The sequence below is a fragment of the Heptranchias perlo genome, chromosome 3, assembly GCF_035084215.1.
Source record: "Heptranchias perlo isolate sHepPer1 chromosome 3, sHepPer1.hap1, whole genome shotgun sequence".
Lineage (NCBI taxonomy): Eukaryota > Metazoa > Chordata > Chondrichthyes > Hexanchiformes > Hexanchidae > Heptranchias > Heptranchias perlo.
Genome location: NC_090327.1, coordinates 98197686 through 98221154, shown reverse-complemented (window position 1 = coordinate 98221154; position 23469 = coordinate 98197686). Strand labels below are relative to the sequence as shown.

At 44.7% G+C, this 23469-nt stretch overlaps 1 protein-coding gene across 2 annotated transcripts in view; it reads right to left on the bottom strand.

Moving 5' to 3' along the window:
• Positions 1 to 14039: 14039 nt before the first annotated feature.
• Positions 14040 to 23469, bottom strand: part of sugct (succinyl-CoA:glutarate-CoA transferase) — a 449184-nt gene continuing 439754 nt past the window's right edge. For both annotated transcript variants that reach the window (XM_067981026.1, XM_067981035.1), the window contains one exon: positions 14040 to 14930. In XM_067981026.1, the coding sequence (XP_067837127.1) occupies positions 14767 to 14930 (164 nt within the window). In that variant the 3' untranslated portion in view covers positions 14040 to 14766. The remainder of the gene's footprint in view (positions 14931 to 23469) is intronic.

The window sequence follows — 23469 nt, the reverse complement described above, 5'->3', positions numbered from 1 at the left end:
CTCTAGTGAAGACGGATGCCAAGTATTCATTTAGTGCCTCAGCCATGCCCTCTGCCTCCACAAGAAGATCTCCTTTTTTGTCCCTAATCGGTCCCACCCTTCCTTTGACTACCCTTTTACTATTTATATGTTTATAAAAGACTTTTGGGTTCCCTTTTATGTTAGCCGCTAATCTATTCTCATATTCTCTTTGCCCCCCTTATTCCCTTTTTTAGATCTCCTCTGTACTTTCTGTATTTGTTCTCTACTGTATTATGAACCTTACATTCGTCATAAGCCTTCTTTTTCTGTTTCATTTCAATCTCCATATTTTTAGTCATCCAGGGAGCTCTAGCTTTGGATGCCCTTCCTTTCCTCCTCGTAGGGATGTGTCCACTCTGTACCTGAACCAACTCCTCCTTGAAGGCCTCCCATTGTTCAGTTACTGTTTTGCCTACCAATTTTTGATTCCAATCCACCTGGGCAAGATCCCTTTTTAACTCACTGAAGTTAAGCATTTTCACATTTGATTGTTCCTTGTCCTTTTCCATAACTATTCTAAACCTAATGATATTATGATCACTGATCCCCAAATGCTCCCCCACTAAAACATGCTCCACCTGCCCCACTTCATTCCCCAGAACTAGATCCAGCACTGTTTCTTTCCTGGTTGGACTGGAAATACACAGTTCCAAAAAGTTCTCTTGAACACATTTTAGGAATTTCTCCCCCTCTTTGTCTTTTACACAGTTACTGTCCCAGTCTATATTGGGATAATTGAAGTCCCCCATTATCACTACTCTATATTGTTGTACCTTTCTGTAATTTGTCTGCACATGTTCTCCTCTATCTCCTTTCCGCTATTTGGTGGCGTCTGGTATACATCCAATAGTGTAATAGCTCCTCTATTGTTCTTTAATTCTAACCAAATAGATTCTGTCTTTGACTCCTCAACTACAAGATCCCTTTCCAGTGCTATAATAGTTTCTTTGATCAATGGTTGGTACAAATGTTGCAAAAATTAGGTGCTTTATTTGAAACACGTCCAAATAGCCAAACCATTCAATTCAAATGCAAACATCTTTTGGGATTTGTTCAAATATGTGCTTGATTGGCAGCTTTTTAAAAAAATTAGCAGACAGTCAGCATGGATTTGTTAAGGGAAGGTCGTGTCTGACTAAATTGATTGAATTTTTTGAGGAGGTAACAAGGAGGATAGTGCATTTGATGTAGTCTACATGGATTTTAGCAAGGCTTTTGACAAGGTCCCACATGGCAGACTGGTCAAAAAAGTACAAGCCCATGAGATCCAAGGGAAAGTGGCAAGTTGGATCCAAAATTGGCTCAGTGGCAGGAAGCAAAGGGTAATGGTCGACGGGTGTTTTTGTGACTGGAAGGCTGTTTTCAGTGGACTTCTGCAGGGCTCAATACTAGGTTCCTTGCTTTTTGTGGTATATAGTAATGATTTGGACTTAAATGTAGGAGGCATGGTTAAGATGTTCGCAGATGATACAAAAATTAGCTGTGTGGTGGATAGAGAGGAGGAAAGCTGAAGACTGCGGGAAGATATCAATGGACTGGTCAGGTGGGCAGAAAAGTGGCAAATGGAAGTCAATCCAGAGAACTATGAGGTAATATGTTTGGGGAGGGCAAACAAGGCAAAGGAATACACAATAAATGGGAGGATACTGAGAGGTGTAGAGAAGTGAAGGACCTTGAATGTCCACAGATCCTTGAAGGTAGCAGGACAGGTAGATAAGGTGGTTAAGAAGGCATATGGGATACTTTCCTTTATTAGACGAGGCATAGAATATAAGAGCAGGGAGGTTATGCTAGAACTGTATAAAACACTGGTTAGGCCACAGCTTGAGTACTGCGTACAGTTCTGGTCACCACATCACAGGAAGGATGTAATTGCACTAGAGATGGTACAGAGGAGATTTACGAGGATGTTGTCAGGACTGGAGAATTTTAGGTATGAGGAAAGATTGGATAGGCTGGGGTTGTTTTCTTTGGAACAGAGGAGGCTGAGGGATGATTTAATTGAGGTGTACAAAATTATGAAGGGCCGAGATAGAATGGATAGGAAGGACCTATTTCCCTTAGCAGAGAGGTCAATAACCAGGGGGCATAGATTTAAAGTGATTGGTAGAAGGATTAGAGGGGAGCTGAGGAAAAATGTTTTCACCCAGAGGGTGGTGGGGGTCTGGAACTCACTGCCTGAAAGGGTAGTAGAGGCAGAAACCCTCAACTCATTTAAAAAGTACCTGAATATTCACTTGAAGTGCCGTAACCTAAGGCTACGGATCAAGAGATGGAAAGTGGGATTAGGTTGGATAGCTAATTTTCGGCCGGCGCGGTCGCGATGGGCCGAATGACCTCCTTCTGTGCCGTAAATTTTCTATGATTATTTAAATTTGGTCAGGCCTGGTCACTTTTCTGAAGGTATTTACCAGCCTGTCTTTTTCAAATCTGAGTTTGTTTGTAACCTTTGAAGAAAGATAATCAGGCCACATAGCTTCTGTAGATGGTGAGAAAAGGAAATGAACTACGTAAAATTATAGGGTAGATTTTCCAAGTCATCACATGTGGTGAAATACCTCGGAAATCATGAGCTTGAGCTTATTTCAATAGATGGGCCAATGATTTTTCGATGGGTGCCCACAGAATGTAAGGCTGTTTGCTAGGATTCAGAAAATCTACCCTTGTTACTTGCATCATAGTTTAGCACAGAGGTTGTGAAACATTTATTACTTTTTACTACACAAGGAGCTAATGAAGCTTAACAACTGCTGTAAGATTATCTGTGGTGTTACTGCTACCATTCACTTATTCCTTTTACTGTTTAATAACGTGAGGGCATGTGATAAAACCAGTAGCTGGAATAAGATCAAGAGAGTTCCCTGATCATTCCCTGGACATGCTACAAATTTACCTACATATCTGGGCAAGTCGAGCTGGAGCTCGTGCATAATTGTAGTGCGAAACACAAAAACCAAAAATATCTAAGAGAAAACAAACCTTGAAAATCATACATCCTCCACCTCTTCCCACCTTCAAAGATCTCCTCAAAATGTACCTCTTTGGCCACACCTAGGGGTCACTTACCCTAACTCCTTTCCTAATACCTGCTCAGTATCCAAATTTTCTCCCTCTTGTGAAGTGTCTTGGGATGTTTCAATACGCAGAGGTAATTCTGCGATCCCAGGTACTTAGTAGGGCCACGCTTGCAGGAAGTATGTGCCGGAGAATCAGGTTACAACGTTATGGCCCTCTTCCTGACCTGCGCTCCTTGGAAATTCAGCTACCCTGCCAGGAGCGCTATATAAGCATAAGTTGTTTTAGCTTCTGTTCTTAAGACTAGTCTCATTTCAGTCTGATAGCACTGACAGAATCTGAACCAATTAATCAGAATGACTAAGGAATGACAGATGGATTTTAATTTATGTAAATGTAATGCATCATTTTTGGAAACATGAAACATGCAGATGATGAATGAGTTTCCATTGGCAAGCTGGGAAAGGAAGAGGATTTTGGATGCACTCCATCCTGGCCCCTTAAAAATACTAAAACACTTGCCTTTTCAGAGAGGCCTCCAGTGGTCCCTTTAAGGATGGCAGACTAGGCCTCTCAACACCTGGAGAAATGGGACTGGCATATGCTGTGCATGCTCCTACCATTTCTGTTTTAAAGTTGCAATTGAAGTCCTACAATTTGCATATTTAAACAGCCTCCTACCTGTTTTAGGCGAGAGTGCTGGGCATCCATTTAAAGTCCTGCCTAGAAGTTGATTCAGGCGGGAAAACAGCTGCACAATTTCCCGACCAGATTTTCAACCTGTTTTCAGGCGAGAAAGTTGAATTTCTTCCCCCGTGACATAAATTATTGGAGGAAACCTCTCCACAAGACTGAATGCAAACTAAGCTCTGGAATTCCCTCCCTAAACCTTTCAGCCTCTTTACCTCTCTCTTCTCCTTTAAGACACTCCTTAAAACCTACCTCTTTGACCAAGCTTTTGATCGCTTGTCCTAATATCTCTTTATGTGGCTTGGTGTCAAATTTTGTTTGATAATGCTCCTGTGTAGCGCTATGAGACGTTTTACTACGATAAAGGTGCTATATAAATGCAAGTTGTTGTTGTTGTTTAAATTAACTGAGTATGATATTTGAAACTGCTCTTTACCAACATCAAATAAGCCCTTTATCTAAACAACTAACATTCTAACTGGCCAACCAATTAACATGTAGCATATTTTACAGAGAGAGAGAAATGTCCTTTCAGTTTTATTGTCAAATTTATGTTGCTGCTTGAATGATGTTATTGCTTATACCTCATCTCATTAAAAGGAAAGATCATACAACTTTCTAAAAAAATTGAGAGCTGGAACTGGGAATTATTGGAAAAGTAATTGATTTCTCAAGCAATGTAGTTAATATCGCTGTCACACTCGGTTACATCTGAGGTGTCTCTGTTCTGGTATATTGGTCATTTTCTCAAATGCAAGCTACATAACTGGGACAAGAGGGCATGGGTTCAGGGCTGTGAAGAACAAGTTTAGGAAGTATTTCTTTACATAGACAGTGATCAACAGTTGGAATGGGTTACCAGGTAAAGGGTGGTTAAGGCTGGGTCACTGGACTCATTTAAGAAACAGTTAGGTGCTGTAAAGGGAAAATAGTAGGGATAGTTTTCTGGAAGGATAGGATCAATTGGGTCAAACTGTCTTCGATCAAACCTATCCTGTGTTCTGCAAATTCTGGCACTCACCAAATCTGATGTATCTTGATAATCTAATTCTAACTGTAAGTGTTCTGAGGTCCTATAAATAAAGTCACAATCCCATCGTCTGCCTATTTATTTGCCTGAAAGTGAACTTTACAGGAGGACGCAACAAGCTCCCAGCTTCTGAGTTGTTTGAAAGACGTTGTCACATTTCATAGAATCATAGACTCTTACAGCACAAAAGGAGGCTGTTCGGCCCATCGTGCCTGTGTCAGCTCTTTGAAAGAGCTATCCAATTAGTCCCCATTCCCCTGCTCTTTCCCATAGCTCTGTATTTTTTTTTCTTTTCAAGTAACTATCCAATTCCTTTTTGAGAGTTAGAATTGAATCTGCTTCCACCACCCTTGCAGGCAATGCATTCCAGATCATAACAAATTTCAGAAGTTTCCTCCCAGAAAATGGTGTCTGTGTGAAAGTAAGGCACAATATAGCTATTAGTGTCAGCTGTGGCTCAGTGATAGCACTCTCTAGCCCCGATATTACCAGGGAGGCGGGATGGCAGCGGGGGCGACTGGGTGCGTGGGTAACCCGCCCAGTGAAATCCGTCCGTTCTCCACGCGATTGCAAGTAAATTGAAGCCACTTAACTTGGCTTCCGGGTTTCCCGTCGGAAACCTGCGCAGCGGTCGGATTGCGCACCCTCATCACAGGCTGTCAGCTGGAGGAGCCCTATTTAAAGGGGCAGTCCTCTCCAATGCTGCTCCTGCAGCAAAGAACCAAAATTATAGAATGGAGCAACCCAGGGGAAAGGCTGCTCTCAGATTTACTGATGCCTCACTCCAGGTCTTACTGGATGGAGTGAGGAGGAGGAGGGTTATTTTCTACCCAGCGGACGGGAGGAAGTGGCCTGTCTCTGCCACCAAGAAGGCCTGGCTCGAGGTGGCAGAGGAGGTCACCAGCAGCAGCAACATCTCCCGCACATGGATCCAGTGCAGGAAGTGCTTCAATAACATAATTAGGTCAGCCAAAGTGAGTACACTTACTCATTCTCCTACACTCCGTTTTCCACATCACCGCCCCCACCCCCCAACTCATGCTGTACATGCCAACACTACTCTATCACATCACTCCTCGTACCCACTCAAACCTCATCCTCAAATTATCTGCACTTACTCACCTCCCCAGTACTCATCCCACCACTACCACTCAACCCAATCCTCATACAATGTCATGGCTCTGTCTCATACTCGCCCTCTGATGCATCTCTTTTCACGGTCAGCCTCACCCAAACCAATGCACGTCACCATCCCTCACTCACGCCTCTCTACTTTCTCTCCTTATAGGAGAAGAGAGCCCAGAATGCACGGGAGAGGGCGAAGACCGGAGGGGGGCCGCAGCATCAGGTCGTCCTCACAGACGTGGAGCAGGAGGCTCTGGAACTAAGCCGCACCCTCGAGTGCCTGTCCGTCGGGGATGCCAAGACTGCCACCCGACAAATGGTTGGTGACAGAACTTTAACATTCAGCACTCAAAATAGCAAATGATGTTAACATGCCTTACCATCTTCAGCACCTCAACATCTGTCATCATGCTTTCTGTTCTCTTACAGGGCCTTCAGCGACCACCGTGACAGCGGAGAGCGATTCCTCAGAGGACCTGCCGGCCTCTGAGGGGGCACCGTCAAATCTGAGCAAGCCATCCACCAGCGCAGATACACACACCTCGGTGGGTCCCCATCCTCAGTTAGTTGGGGTCGCACATGGTGAGTTACCACACACATGTGAGCATGAGCAGGCACTGGTGGCAGGGGCAGTTGTGGAGAGTCCGTGTTGGTGGGAGCACTCTTCTCCAGGCTCTGCTCAGCTGGACACAGGTGCTGAACCCTGGGGGCCATCCATGAAAAGGAGAATGATCGAGGGGCAGCAGCACATTTGCGAGGTGCTGGAACAGGTGCCACGCGCACTCTCCACAATCGCGCAGAGGATGGAGGAGTCCTACTCCTGCATGAGTGGAATGGTGGCACAAGTACAGGAGGGAATCTCTGAGATACTCTGAGGGACGTGAGGGCATCTCTGAGATAGTGTCGCAGGTAAGTGCGGGAATGTCTGCGATGGAGGGAAGGCTAGCCTCCATCGAGCTTCAAGAATGGCTCACCAATGAGTCCACTGAGGCCCTGACAAAGGCCCTTCGGACTCAGGGTGAGCAACTTCCTGCTGCCTTAAACAGGCAGGCAGATACACTAGCACTGGCCTTACAGGGCTTCACACATGTCTTCCAAACTGTCATCCAGCAGGGTGGTAGGAGTGATGTGGGCCTGGCCCAGGAGAGGGATGATGGCGAAAGGGGACATGGAAGTGGGGACGCCACTCAAAGCGCTCCCACGTCTCACCTGTTACCCCTCTCAACCAGTACCCACAATGCTGCCTCCTTCCCATGGTGGTCGAGTCTACCCCTGCACAGGTGCAGGTGGAGCAGTCTTTGGAGGGGTCCTCACGGGCACCGAAACCCAGAGGGCATAGGCCCAAAGCATCAAATCGGTCAGGGCATGACCAAGAGCAACCTGCCACTACCTCTGCTGCAGCCACAGGGGAGGCACCATGTAGGAGTAGTCGGAAGCGTAAGGCAAAAGTTTTGTGAGCACAAAGGGGATGCACATGGGTGTTTGATGGTTTGTCATGTTTTTTATTTATATTTGAATTTTGTTAATGGCACATTAAATATTATTATTGTCACCACTACTGCCACATCTTAGCCATTCTTGACTGGCTTGTGTAATAAGTCCCTTTCATGAGGTTCACCATGAACACCCACACTTGATGCCACCCATTGGGTCACTCTACAGCGGGTGTACGTGTAGTTGCACGACTGTTTTGTGCAGGTGCCTGTGGCGCAGCACTGTGTTGTGGAGCTCCACATGGAGGAGATGGACGGCGTGCCTGGCGAGGCTGGTGATGTTGCTCGTCCTCGGATGAAGTGATGAATGCAGCTATGGCACCCCCATCCTGACAGCGTGAGTTTGAGGGGGTCCGCAGAGTAGGTAAATGCGTTTGCACAGCAGAGTTTAGGGTATAAATTAATAATTTTGAGTGGAAAGACAAAGGTGTTGCAGCCAAAACTTTGTCTGAAGTGGCAGAGTGCCCTGCTGCAATAAATCAGGTATTCTCCCCAACTGTCAAATAATCCTTTGCATCTCCCACTGGCTGCTGGCTGAAACACGTCTTCTCCAACAGGGAGTGTTACCCACAGCACGGGAAACACGCTGAGGATCCTTCAAAATTGCACCCCTGCCAAAATCCCCACTCAATGAGAACTGTCAAGTACCTCAACTAGCTAAATAACTATCTAAATTATCATCCCGCCGGCTTTAATTGCCGGTGGGAGTCCCGCATGCGGGAGCTGCGCGTGCACCCGAACGCATCATTGGGGAACCCGGAAGTGAGCGGGTTGGAGCCGGGCTCCGAACCCGCCATTTTCGGAGCCCCCCCGCCCCCGCTCCGCAATCCAAAAATCGGCCCCTCTGAGTCAGAAGGTTGTGGATTCAAGTCCCATTCTAGAGACTTGAGCACAAAATCTAGGCTGACACTCCAGTGCAGTACTGAGGGAGTGCTGCACTGTTGGAGGTGCCATCTTTCAGATGAGCTGATAAATCGAGGCCCTGTCTGCCCTTTCAGGTGTTTGTAAAAGATCCCATGGCGTTACTTCGAAGAAGAGCAGGGGAGATCTCCCTGATGTCTTGGCCAGTATTTATCCCTCAACGAACATCACAAAAATATAGATTATCTGCCACATTTCCAACATTACAGCAGTGGCTACACTTCATTGGCTGTAGAGTGCTTTGGGACATCCTGAGGTCGTGAAAGATGCTATATAAATGCAAGTCTTTGTCTTTTCATTTTACTTTGCTCGAGAGGAAACTTTGCGGAGAGAAACGTGTGTCTAGTGCCAGAACCAATAGAATGAATTGTCAAATAGCTGGCTAAAGGTGGAAAAGGAAGATACTTTTGTAGTCAGTTTGACTGTGCATAAGGATAGTTGGTGGATAATCATTCTCAGCTGCTGGTAAGTTCATCTTTTCTAGTTTGTTGCGATATATCTTAATTATCCCTTTTGTGCCTCACTTCTAGCAATGTATTTGCTAAATTTAGATTAATAACACTCTTGTGTGAAACTATTCAGGCAAACGGTCGATGTCTGAATCTTCCTTGGAAAGGTATTTTCTACCAATATAGTATAATTAGTAGTCACACCCATATATAGCAATGTGAAGTAATTGAAAGTCATACCCATATGTAGCAGCATTACATAATTGACAACGTCCTCAATGCTTACCTTAGCTGCTTTCTTTAAATCATGGTATCATAGTATGTCACAGCACAGAAGGAGGCCATTTGGACCTTGGTGCCTGTCCTGGCTCTTTGAAAGAACTATCCAATTAGTCCCACGCCCCTGCTCTCTCACCATAGCCCTGTAAATTTTTCCCCTTCAAGTATTTCTCTAAGTCCCTTTTGAAAATTATTATTGAATCTGCTTCCACCACCCTTTCAGGCAATGCATTCCAGATCATAACAATTCTTTGTGTAAAAAAATGTTTCCTCAGGTCGCCTCTGGTTCTTTTGCCAATCCTCTTAAATTTGAATCCTCTGGTTACCAACCCTACTGCCACTGGAAACAGTTTCTCCTTATTTACTCTATCAATACTGTTCATGATTTTGAACACCTCTATTAAATCTCCTCTTAACCTTTTCTGCTTTAAGGAGAACAACTCCAGCTTCTCCAGTTTCTCCACGTAACTGAAGTCCCTCATCCCTGGTACCATTCTAGTAAATCTCTTCTGCACCCTCTCTAAGGCCTTGACATCCTTCCTAAAGTGTGGTGCCCAGAATTGAATACGATACTCCAGCTGAGGCATAACTTCCTTGCTTTTATACTCTCTGCCTCTATTAATAAAGCTCAAGATCTCATATGCTTTTTTAACAGCCTTCTCAACTTGTCCTGCCACCTTCAAAGATTTGTGTACCCCCAGGTCTCTCTGTTCCTGTAACCCCTTTAAAATTGTACCATTTAGTTTATATTGCCTCTCCTCATTCTTCCTACCAAAATGTATCACTTCACATTTCTCTGCGTTAAATTTCATCTGCTGTGTGTCTTCCCATTTCATCAGTCTGTCTATGTCCTCCTGAAGTCTGTTACTATCTTCCACATTGTTCACTATGTTCCCGAGTTTCATGTCATCTGCAAATCAGACCCATTCTTCTGCACATCCCTCCAATCATAGCATTTTGTGGAATTGCATTAATCTCCTAACTTTGCTGGACACTACTCAACAATGGGTTGAGCCATATAGACCAATTCTCCTTTCCCTGTCAACATACACAATAATCTCAAAGAGCTCTTCGGTAAAAAGGTCCTTTCTATGCCTTACTCCCTCCAATAATGCTTTAATTTATGTAGTGGACAAATGGATTGGTATAGTGGGTGCTATTTACTTAGTGTTAGCACTCTCGCCTCTGAATCAGAAGGTTGTAGATTTGAGTGCCACTCCAGGACTCGAGCAGATAAGCTGGGCTGACACTTCAGTATAGTACTGAGGGAGTGCTGCATTGTCAGAGGTGTTTTTTTTGGATGAAACATTAAACCAAGGCTCTGCCTGCCTGCTCAGGATGACACTATTTGAAGAAAAATAGAGTAAGGTAGCTCTCATGGTATCCTAGCTAACATTTTTCCCTCAACCAATACCGCCAAAACAGATCAACTGTTTATTTCTGTCATTGCTATTTGTGGGATCTTGCTGCATGCAAATTGGTTACCGTGTCTGCCTATAAAGCAACAGTGGCTGCACTTCAAAAATAATTCTTTGACTGCGAAGTGCTTTGGGACATCCTGAGGATATGATGGGCTCGATATTAGCAGGGCGGCGGGTTCTCAGCGGGGGGTCGACTGGGCGCGTGGGTAACGCACCCAGTGAAATCGGGGTGCTCTGCATGGAATTGCAGGCTAATTGGAGCCACTTAGCTGTGCTTCCGGGTTTCCCACTGCTGATCTGCGCGGCGGGCAGACTGCGAATACGCAGCAAGGTCTGTCAGCTGGAGGAGCCCTATTTAAAGGGGCAGTCCTCCACTGACTGATGCTGCAGAAAATAGGAAAAATTACAGCATGGAGCAGCCCAGGGGGAAGGCTGCTCCGAGTTTAATGATGCCTCACTCCAGGTATCATTGGATGGGGTGAGGAGGAGGGGGAGGACAGAGATCTTCCCCCTGGCGGGCGGGAGGAAGCAGCCCGTCTCTGCCACCAAGAAGGCCTGGCTCGAGGTGGCAGAGGTCACCAGCACCATCAACATATCACGCACCTGCATACTGTGTAGGAGGCGCTTCAATGACCTAAGTAGGTCAGCCGAAGTGAGTACACTTACTCATTCCCCTACTCTCCGTCTGCCACATCACCGCCCCCACCCCACATCTCCTTCTGCACTGCCAACACTACTCTATCACATCACCCCTCACACCCACTCAAAGCTCATCCTCATCTTAACTGCACTTACTCACCTCGCCAGTACTCATCCCACCACTACTACTCAACCCAATCCTCATACAATCTCATGGTTCTATCTCATACTCACCCTCTCATGCATCTCTTTCACGGTCAGCCTCACTCAACCTGCCACTACCTGTGCTGCAGCCACAGGGCATGCACCACATATGTGCAGTAGGAAGCGTAAGGCAAACGTGTCGTGAGCATGAAGGGGATGCACAAGGGTGTTTGAGGGTTTGTTATGGTGTTTCTCTATATTTAATTTCTGATTAACTCACATAACATATTATATTGTCACCACTACTGTCACGTCTTTGAGAATCTTGTCTGGTTTGTGCAATAATGCCCTTTCCTGAGGATCACTATGAAGACCCACAACTGATGCCACTCATTGTGTCACTGCAGAGTGTGTGTAGGTGTATTTGCAGGGCTCTTCTGCGCAGACGACTGAGAGACTCGGCGATGTCCCCGCTGGCGCCCTGGAAGGATGCGGAGGAGAAGTTGTTGAGGGCAGTGGTGACTTTGACAGCGACAGGTAAGAAGATGGTGCTCGGGCCAGCCTGGAGCAGCTCGGCCTGAAGGAGGCTGCAGATGTCCACGACTACATGTCGAGTGATTCTGAGGATCCGTGTGCACTGCTGCTCAGAGAGGTCCAGGAAGCTGAGCCTCGGTCTGTAGACCCTGTGGCAAGGCTAGTGCCCTCTGCGACGCATCTCTCTCTGCCGTTGCCCTCCCTCCTGCTGTGCAGGTGGATGTGTCACAGCACTGTGTGGTGGAGCTCCATGTGTCAGAGGTGGACGGCGTGGCTGGCGAGGCTGGTGATGCTGTTTGCCCTTTGAGGAGGTCATGACTGCAGCCCCCATCTGGAAGATGTACATCTGAGGGGGTTCGCAAGGTAGGTACATGTGTCTGGACACCGAGGTAAGTGTGCAAGTTGGTGAATTTTATTGTTAGGAGGAGGGTGGTGGAGGCCAAACTTTGTCCAAAGTGACAGAGTGGCCTCCTGCAATGAGTGAGGGTCTCCCCCACCCAGGTGTCAAATGGACCTTTGCAGCTGCCAAAGGCTGGTGGCTGCAACACGTCCATTTCAACTGGGAGTGTTTCCCCCAGAACGGGAAACAGTCTCAGTTCATTGCAAAATCCCACCCCTCCTAAAATATCAGGTCAATCAGGTCTGTAAACAACCTGAAGTACCTGTTTAAGTACTTTAAGTGGCACCCCGCCGGCTTCAATTGCCGGCGGGAGTCCCACATGTAGGGATGATTTACTAGGATGCTACCGGGACTTGATGGTTTGACTTATAGGGAGAGGTTGGATAGACTGAGACTTTTTTCCCTGGAGAGTAGGAGGTTTAGGGGTGATCTTATAGAAGTCTATAAAATAATGAGGGGCATAGATAAGGTAGATAGTCAAAATCTTTTCCCAAAGGTAGGGGAGTTTATAACGAGGGGGCATAGATTTAAGGTGAGAGGGGAGAGATACAAAAGGGTCCAGAGGGGCAATTTTTTCACTCAAAGGGTGGTGAGTGTCTTGAACGAGCTGCCAGAGGCAGTAGTAGAGGCGGGTACAATTTTGTCTTCTAAAAAGCATTTGGACAGTTACATGGGTAAGATGGGTAAAGAGGGATATGGGCCAAGTGCAGGCAATTGGGACTAGCTTAGTGGTATAAACTGGGCGACATGGACATGTTGGGCCGAAGGGCCTGTTTCCATGTTGTAAACTTCTATGATTCTATGTGGGGGCTGCGCGCGCATCTCAGCGCGTCACTGGGGAACCCGGAAGTGGGCGGGTTGGAGCCGGGCTCCAGACCCGCCCCGGGAATTCCCGATTTTCGCAGCCCCCCTGCCACGAACGCACCCGATCGCGGGTACTAAAATCGAGCCCGATAAGTGATATATTCTTTTTTAAAAATTCAATATACAGTGAACTTAGTGCAAATTACCTCCCTTGTTTTCCTTCTGTTTATTCGTCTGGATGTATGTACTAATTCAAAACTATGTGCCATAAAATATTAATGGAAAACAAATAAATGACCAATATATTGACATCAGAAATGTTTCAGAAACACAATAAAATAAACTTCCCAAATGCTTTCATTATAAGACAAGTTAAAAACCATGTAGTTTGATATACAAAAAAATGGAATTTGTAATACGTTCTTTCATATCAGACCTAGACAGCCTTAACTTTGTTGTGTTAATTTCACGTCATAAAGAAATATTTCATTGAGTTTTTCATGGCAGCGCTAATGATGAACATGCCACCTTAAACAAACATCCACTATTCAAAAAATCGCTGCAGCCAAACAAACACAGATAATGTGAGCTGCCTCAAGGAGAATGAGAAAATAACAGAAAAACCCAGGGACAAATGTGCTTTTAAAACGCTGCATTGAGCATTTGTTTGCTGTCCCCATATTGTGTATTATTTCTGTCCTTGATCTGGGGGCAAGCTCAGAGCTGAGGGAATGCCACAGGTTGCAGGGGGGTTACTGCGTGCAGTTTTCTAGAGAGCGCACAGCACCTTTGACCCCCCCCCTACCAGTGAACTGATTTTAGGAATTACATGGGTGACTTTTGTGATCTGGTATTTAATATCTGGACAGCTTCCAACCCCAGACTCTTATATGAAGGAAAGTGCATTTTCTCGGCCCAGTGCCTGTCTTTTTAAAGTTACTTCAATAGTCACTGTCAAAGCTGACTATGAAACTATACTTGAACTCCATATACAGTCCCAGCATTGAAACTCAACATGCATTCCTTCAAAATTCTTCCTCCGACTCAAAAATATTTGTATTAAAAAAAGCCACATGAAACAGATAGAAATGTTTATTCCGACAATATCTGTTAGCTTTTCCAAACTAATGATATGTAAACAATTTACATACTGTAGTGCAGATAACTGATTCCAGTAAGAAATTAGGGATACAATGACAGTTTTATCAGTAAACTTTCAACACTGTGCAGCAGTACAAAGATCAACCTCTTAAAAATTTCTCATCAATTGCTTTTGTTTGCATTACGATAATAGAATAGATCGGTCATTTAACAAAAAAAGTAATTTTGCTGAATTGCACTGGATTTGTGCAATTTCCAGCCGCAGAGTTCTGGCAGGTTCACAGTGGCCTTGTATTTATTATCACCTACATTTTTTGTTTCAGCTACAAATCCCGACAATGGTGCTGGCTTGTGGAAGTCAACTTTCCATTCAGTAAAAGTGGGTGAATTTCCACAAAGTCAAACAGTACTGCATTCACATGCTCTCTATAGTTATTGGACATCTTTTCCAAGATTTCTTAGACAAGGACTGTGAATAACAGTATTTTACCATACGACGATTATATTTATCATATATTTTCATTAACCATTCTGCATTTCACTATATTAAGGCTCACACTGCAGATTTGCCTTGCAACAAGTTGGAGTGAAATTTACCTTGATTCATTTGTGCATGTGCAATTATAAAAGGTCTTGCCTGAATTGTGAAGGTGGCTGATCTCAGAAAGGTCAAAAATGCTTGTGTAAGAGAGATTAGCCTTTAGTGCAGTGCATGCTGGGTGACTGTTCCAGCTGCGAGCAATTCATTGATATAACTCTCACTATAAGCCAGCATAGTCTTCAGTACCTCAACTGTGTGCTGTCCAATCAGAGGCGGTGGCTTTGGATTTGACACCTTGAAGTTACTGAACCTGACAGCAGGACCTGTGAAATAATCAAGACAGTTGGGTGTTACACATAAGAAACTTAACTGTTGTGGATCCACATCAACTTTTAATTAGTACATAAGATTTCAACGCCAGATAAAGAGTAAACTTATATTTACTCTGAGAATGCTGTGGATTTAAAGGCACTCTGTTGTTCTGTAAAGCTTCTCAATCTGCTTTTCCCTTGAGTTTAGAAGGTTGAGGGGTGATCTAATTGAAGTGTTTAAAGTAGAGTAGATACAGTGAAGATATTTCCTCTGGTGGGGGAATCCAGAACAGTGAGGCACAATCTTAAAGTTGAGCTCGGCCATTCAGGAGTGGAATCAGGACGCACTTTTTCATACAAAGGGTAGTGGAAATCTGGAACTTTCAACCCAAAAGGCTGTGGATTCTAGATCAATTGAAGTTTTCAAGACTGAGATCCAGAGGTTTTTGTTAGGTAAGGGTATCATGGGATATGGAGCAAAGGCAGATAAATTAAATTAAGATACAGATCAGCCATGATATAATTGAATGGCAGAACAGGCTCAAGGGACTGAACGGCCCACTTCTGTTCCTATACCCTACTACATGAATCTCACTGAAGTAAAAACTGTTGTAAGCAACTGGACTCTACGGGAAAATAGCAGGGAGTATATTTGTAATGGAAGGGTGTTATATGGATGTGAATAGACTGATATCAATGGCAGGAAGACAGTTACTTAAAGAAACTGCAAAGTACAGAGTGCCCCTATGCAAATTTTGGGGAGTTTTCCAATACAAAAAAAGGGGAGACTTTTGGTTTAGGTGCCGAATGCACGCGACATCGGCAGTGGCAGTTGGGAGACCCAAACCACTTTCAGGTTCAGAACTCAATAACATTTTCTCAGCGAGCTGCGGGCACCAAACCGGCATCCCGCTGCATCTCGCCAGTCTGGTGAGGAGGAACATCACAGCTGGCTGGCAGGTAAGTCCTGTTGTGGGGATGAGAATAAGTTGGCAGTGGGCTGGAAGATTTTTATGGGGCCCAGAGGAGCACTCTTGCTTATGCTTTGGGAGAAGTCTCCAGCGGTCCCTTTAAGGACATCCGGTTAGGTCTCTCAGCGCCTGGAAAAAGTTGGGTTGGCCTGTGCCACCCATGCTTTGCCCCTTTCTTCTTGAAAGTTAAATCAGGGTCCTACAATAGGCGAAGGACCCCGATTTACATGTTGAAACAGCCTCCTGCTTATTTTGGGTGGGAGTGCTGGGTCTCCATTTAAAGGCCTGCCCGAAAGTTGATTCAAGTAGCTAAATGGGTGCACAAGGTCATCACCAGACTTTCACCCATTTTTTAGGTGAGAAACGGGTAGCAGACTGTTGAAAGTCTCTCCCACTTGTGTAGCAAAGTGTGAATTGCTTGTTTCATTTGCTCCACACATCAAATTGGTTTGTTTCCTTGATTTAATTAGCAACATTGTTCTTTTGATTTAAAAGGGCAGGTATGCTTCACCAGATAGTTTTTCAAGATTGACCTGGCCATGAAAAGTAATCATGTCTTCTTTTAAACTGATCGTTGTACTTGTGACACTGGGTTTAATTCTAGTTTTAAAATTTTCATCCTTGTGTTCAAATCCCTCCATAGCCTTGCCCCTCTCTATCCCTGTAACATCCTCCAGCCCTACAACTCTTTGAGAACTCTGCATTCCTCCAATTCTGGCCTCTTGTGCATCCCTCACTTCCTTCCCCCCACCATTGGCAGCCATATCTTCAGCCATCTAGCTCCTAAGCTCTGGAATTCCCTTTCTAAACCTCTCCGCCTCTCTCTCCTCCATTAAGATGCTCCTTAAAGTCTACCTTTCTGGCCAAGCTCTTGATCACCTGTCCTAATGTCTCCTTCTTTGGCTCAGTGTCAATTTTTGTCTGATTAAACTCCTGTCAAGCGCCTTGGGATGTTTTACTGTGTTAAAGGCGCTATATAAATACAAGTTATTGTTGTTGTTGCAGTGTCAGCTTGGCTCAGTTGGTAATACTTTTGCCTCTGAGTCAGAAGATTGCCAGTTCAAGCCCAACTCCAGGACTTGAGCACGTAAGCAGGCTGGCATATCAGTGCTGTGCGACGGAGTGCTGCATTGTTAGATGTGCCATCTTTTGGATGAGATATTAAACAGGCCCTGTCTGCTTGTTTAGATAAATGTCAAAGATCTTGAAAACTATTTGAAGAAGAGCAGAGAGTTCTCCCAATGTCTTTGCCAACACTGATCCTTCAAGCAATACCACCAAAACAGAATAACTGGAAAATTATCTCATGTGCTGTTTGTGGGATCTTACTGAGTGCAAAGTGGTTGCTGTGTTTGCCTACACAACAATGACTGGACTTCAGAAGTAATTCATTGGATGTGAAGCCCTTTGGGATGTACTGACGATATGAAAAGGTACCACATAAATGCAAGTTTTTTCTTTCTAAATAAACATGAAGTATTGTTCGCTCTGGGTTAAAATCTCTACATCAAAAGAATGAACAACAGTGTTAGTTTTGACAGTTAAGAGATTAAAAGCAGGAGTTTGAAATAGGAGACTTCCTTTGAAAAGCAGTTGCGCCAATCCTATGAAAGATCTTACAAAAAAGGTCTTGTTTGAGGGTTAACGAGAATTTGAACAGGCTGAGTTTGCTGTTCAGAAACAGAGCTTCATTGAATTAACAAAGACCCTGGACATCATTCTTATGAATGTTAATTGACCTATTACGTACTGTTACAGACAACTGAGCAGATTACTGCAATTGGGGTGGTTGTTGATCCCTCAGGTGAAACAACTTGCATTTATATATCCTTACTCACAAAAAAGAACATTGCAGAGGACTTTAAAAGGGCTGAACTTGAGCAAGAAGTGATGGAATTGGGGGGTGGGTGGGAGAGAAAGAGTCTGAAAACGCATTTCAAGAAATAGGTGAGTGCGTTTGGAAGAGAGTTTAGATGGCCGGTGCATAAAGGTTGAAGGATTAGCCTTCGTCTCTCGAATGGGTGAAGCGGCAATCATTAGTCCAAAGATAGTGGAATGGAGGATGTGAGCTGAGATGGATGGCTGGGAAAGATTTTCCATATAGGGCAGGGTGAGACCAAGGTGGGATCTGAAAATGAGCTTGGGCAATTTGAAGTTAATCTGCTCGGGCAAAGGGAGTCAGTGGAGCTGGATGAGGATAGGGAGGTGATGAGTGTGCAGGATTTTTGTGGGAGAGAGAACTCAGGACTGTGGCATCCTGTATTAGCTGAAGTTTGTGAAGGGTGGAGACAGGCAAACTGGTAAGGAAAGTATTTGAGAACTTGATCCTGGAGGTGGCGAAGATGAGGCTGGGGCTTTCAGCAGCGAACGAGGTGAGGTAGAGGTGTAAGTCAGCATTGCTGTGAAAGAACGGTGCCTTGGCAACAGACCAGGTATGGGTAGGTAGCTCAGCTCAGATTCAAAGAAAATATCAATGATCTCAGCCGCAGAGCAGCTAAGGAGGGTGGTGGAGTTGATTCCAGGGCATGTAAATACGGGCCAGAGCTGAAAATAATGGCATCACATTTTGTCAGCACCAGTCAAGGCTGTTAAATAATTGTACACCTCTGCGAGAACAGAACATTGGAAAGGCACAGTTTCTGGATTGTGAAAAACTTAGTACACTTACAGGAATCACTGTTGAGAGAAAAAAGAGCTCAAGTTGTAACACTTCTTCACTCCCGCATTCAACACTAAAACTTCACAAGCCTATTAAACAAGTGCTGTGTTTACACATTCTCTATTAAGATGCAAGTTATTCAATCTTTATTGTAGACACAACCATGCACAAAGAGCAGAACTTTCAGGCCTCACCAAAAAAAAACGAGACGGTGATGATTGTGGTATTGACATAGACCCAAATAGGAAGCTGTGGAGCTTGAAATAGTCCCTAAACCAATTAGTAAACACAGTGAAGGAATTGTGATGGGAAACAAGCAACAGCAGAGCTTAGTTTAATTAAAATTCCAGTTAATTCACTATTAGTCAATTCTTCTGCATGACTGATGAATTACAACACTGCAGCATGGTTTTATCAGTAAGCAGACTATACTGTAGTGTGTAATATTGCTATTAAAGGGGCACTACCCACTTGAAACAATGTTTGGCAAGCTTGTTTGTTGCTTGAGGAGGAACTGAGTGTTATTTTCACCACAATGGCTTTACTGTCAAGTGATATGACAATGCGATTTGGCTTGATTCATATTATTGCATTGCGTGTTTGTGAACAAATGGAAAAAGGTTTGCCCAGCACTTTTTCTTGACGACGGTGTCCCTTTAAAGTGAAAAAAAGACACGACACCAATTAAACATCTTCACTTTTTCAAAGCTGCTTTCCTGCCAAGTTTGAGCCTTTAATTGCAGAAATTGTTCCCTACCACCAACAAGATAGAAAAATAAACATCTTCTTGAGTACTTTAGAAAAGCTTAACATTTTTTAAAAAGCACTTATAAACAAGGGTGGAATGCCCTGGAATTACTGCCTGGTTAAACACTCCACTAGGACAGGGAGTTCCAGCTGTCTATTTCTAGCCAGCAGCTGCTAAACCCTCTGTGCCTTACAGTGCACATAACCGAGGCAGATCGGATGTGTTGCTACCACATCTGTCCCCAGATCACTGCTGGATGGCCACAGAGACCGATGAGATCAGCCACTTGATGCAAATATAAAGCTTTAAACCACAAAGAATGTTTTTTTACACTTGATATAATTATACAGCTTCTTAAAGATTGCCATCACTATGAGAATGGGAACATCGTCCCCTCCAAATCACACACTATCCTGATTTGGATGTATATTGCCGTTCCTTTATCGTCATTCGCTCAATATCCTGGAATTCAGCGGACTGCAGCGGTTCAAGAAGTCCCACCACCACGCTATCAGCTTTGGCTCAGTAGTGGCACGCTTGCCGCTGAGTCAGAAGATTGTGGGTTCAAGTCCCAATCCAGAGACTTGAGCACAAAATCCAGGCTGACACTTCAGTGTAGTACTGAGGGAGTGCTGCACTGTCAGAGGTATCGTCTTTCGGATGAGACGTTAAACCGAGGCCCCGTCTGCCTCTCAGGTGGACGTAAAAGATCCCATGGCATTATTTCAAAGAACAGCAGGGGAGTTCTCCCCAGACTCCTGGCCAATATTATCCCTCCACCAACATTCACTAAAACAGATTATCTGGTCAATTATCTCGTTGCTGTTTGTGGGAGCTTGCTGTGCTCAAATTAGCTGCCGTGTTTCCTGTGTTGCAATAATGACTACACTGCAAATGTATTTCATTGGCTGTAAAGTGCTTTGGGATGTTCTGAGGTTGTGAAAGGCGCTATATAAATGCATGTTCTTTCCTTTTCAGGGCAACTAGGGATGGGCAATAAATGCGACATCCCAAGAACAAACTTTTAGGAAAAGAAATGTTCAGTTAAAATATGCTGAGATTGAGACTCCATCCTCAAGTATTCATTACAGAAATATATTGGGTATGTAACTTTTAAACATTATCATTCCTAAGTGAAAAATTGTCCTCCCCAAAACTACTATGCAGCGGCTGTTGTCCAGGGAGGTCACCACCTTCACAATATTTTGGGGTAGAAATTGGTATGTATTGCATCTGTTTTTCTGGCGTAAAACGGGTGCAACGTTGACAAATTTAGCAGTGAATCGGCTGGCGCCCAAATTGCACTTGCGTTCAGGCCACTGCTAAATTAGCCGGGTTTACTTTCCAGGCGGCCGCTCAGGCCTCTCGCATGTGTTAGTTAGGGACCTAACGCCCGTTTAAGGACCCCCCTGGGGAATTTGTTTCTGAAGAGCAGAGCAGGTGCTGGGCCTGCTCCGCTTAGGATTCTTCAGCGGCTGCTGTGGCCTAAGCAGCAGTCACCAACAAGAGGTAAGATTGAATTTTTATAACGATTTAAAAAAGCATTCCTGTGGAGCCAGCAGGAGCAGGAGAGCTCCCCTGACTCAAGTCCTTGCGATCGCTCCCCCCTCCCCCCACCACACCGGTCATTGCCCACTCCAAACTCCCTCCCAGGACTTGCCTTGGCGGCAGGCTTTCATCCTCTTCAAATATGTGAGCTGCCTGCAGAGGCATCCACAGATGGCGGCAGCTTGCGCACAAAATGTTAATGAGGCCCGAGGAATAATTTTGGGCCAGCCTTGGGCCTCCTGGTTGAAGCCTGCACTGCCTGTGCAGTGCTGAATCTGGGCCTGAAAATGGGCCCAGACAAATTTCTACCCCTTTGAATGCTGAATGTGGAAAGGTAATCCTTGATCACTAATTCCCTGCGCTCAGAAATCCTGCTCCTCCAATGAGGATCGGGAGGGTTGCTAGGGGTCAAGTGTGAATGACAAACGTCACTTCTTCCTGGGAACTGGTGTAAAAATGGCAGCCAAAACAGGAGGTGTAGTGAATTTTTTTAAAACAAATTCCTAAAGGACACCCAGTAGCTCAGCTGGTGAAAGTACTACTCACAGTGGAGCTGCTACATACAAATCAGGATGGTCCCAATTTCGATCCCTTCATGCACCATCACCTCCAAGTCATACACCATCTGACTTGGGTAAGTATCGGTGTTCCTTCATCGTTGCTGGGTCAAGATCCTGGGACTCCCAAACCACCAGTATTGAGGGAGCATCACCACACGGCTCTCAGGGAGCAGTACAATTGGCCTTGGAAACCCTGGTTGAGGAAGAAGATAACCAGCTGTCCGGTGATTCTTGCTGAAAGTGAACGTGAACCAGGATGGGGCTCATCTGTGCTTCACCACCCACCTTGCATTGGAGAAAGTTGATTAAAAAAACAAAAGATAAATTTCTTAAAAATTCCTTTAAGGATCCTATGGGCCTTGTGTCTAGTTCAAAAATGCACAACTTTTACCACCTCAAACCTCTTGACGTTGTGAGAGGTATCATCACCTAACTGACAATTGCTAATAGAGGATATAAAGACTTGAATTCGAACAATTAAAACCGGGTATTAGGAACAAAGGATGAATGACAGGAACTGTATGAGCAGGCAGAGTGCTGGGGGAATCTGAGTATGAGTCCTATGCTCGGTGTAAAGGGACGATTTTGAGATGACGCACTCCTGGCACAAGATCAGGAAATAATGGGTGTGATCCCCGCAATCTTCAGTCTGTGAATGAATGATCCTGACATGCACTCTCAGTAAGTGAGACTCCATGCCGGAAGCTCACATTCAGAAAACTGGGGTCCTTAAATCTCTATCCAGGACTCCACAAGCAATGATGGGAAGGGAATGCTAGATCAAAGAGAGGGAGGGATATAATTTCCAATTGAAGAAACATAGGATGTTATGGGAGGTTAGGGAGGAAATTGCGGGTCCCCTAGCAGAGATATTTGAATCATCGACAGCTACAGGTGAGGTGCCTGAAGATTGGAGGGTAGCAAATGTTGTGCCTTTGTTTAAGAAGGGCGGCAGGGAAAAGCCTGGGAACTACAGACCGGTGAGCCTGACATCTGTAGTGGGTAAGTTGTTAGAGGGTATTCTGAGAGGCAGGAACTACAGGCATTTGGAGAGGCAGGGACTGATTAGGAACAGTCAGCATGGTTTTGTGAGTGGAAAATCATATCTCACGAATTTGATTGAGTTTTTTGAAGGGGTAACCAAGAAGATAGATGAGGGCTGTGCAGTAGACGTGGTCTACATGGACTTTAGCAAAGCCTTTGACAAGGTACCGCATGGTAGGTTGTTACATAAGGTTAAATCTCACGGGATCCAAGGTGAGGTAGCCAATTGGATACAAAATTGGATTGACGACAGAAGACAGAGGGTGGTTGTAGAGGGTTGCTTTTCAAACTGGAGGCCTGTGACCAGCTGTGTGCCTCAGGGATCGGTGCTGGGTCCGCTGTTATTTGTTATTTATATTAATGACTTGGATGAGAATTTAGGAGGCATGGTTGGTATGTTTGCAGATGACACCAAGATTGTTGTATTGTGGACAGTGAAGAAGGTTATCTAGGATTGCAACGGGATCTTGATAAATTGGGCCAGTGGGCCGAAGAATGGCAGATGGAGTTTAATTTAGATAAATGTGAGGTGATGCATTTTGGTAGATCGAATCGGGCCAGGACCTACTCCGTTAATGGTAGGGTGTTGGGGAGAGTTATAGAACAAAGAGATCTAGGAGTACAGGTTCATAGCTCCTTGAAAGTGGAGTCACAGGTGGATAGGGTGGTGAAGAAGGCATTCAGCATGCTTGGTTTCATTGGTCAGAACATTGAATACAGGAGTTGGGATGTCTTGTTGAAGTTGTACAAGACATTAGTAAGGCCACACTTGGAATACTGTGTACAGTTCTGGTCACCCTATTATAGAAAGGATATTATTAAACTAGAAAGAGTTCAGAAAGGATTTACTAGGATGCTACCGGGACTTGATGGTTTGACTTATAGGGAGAGGTTGGATAGACTGAGACTTTTTTCCCTGGAGAGTAGGAGGTTTAGGGGTGATCTTATAGAAGTCTCTAAAATAATGAGGGGCATAGATAAGGTAGATAGTCAAAATCTTTTCCCAAAGGTAGGGGAGTCT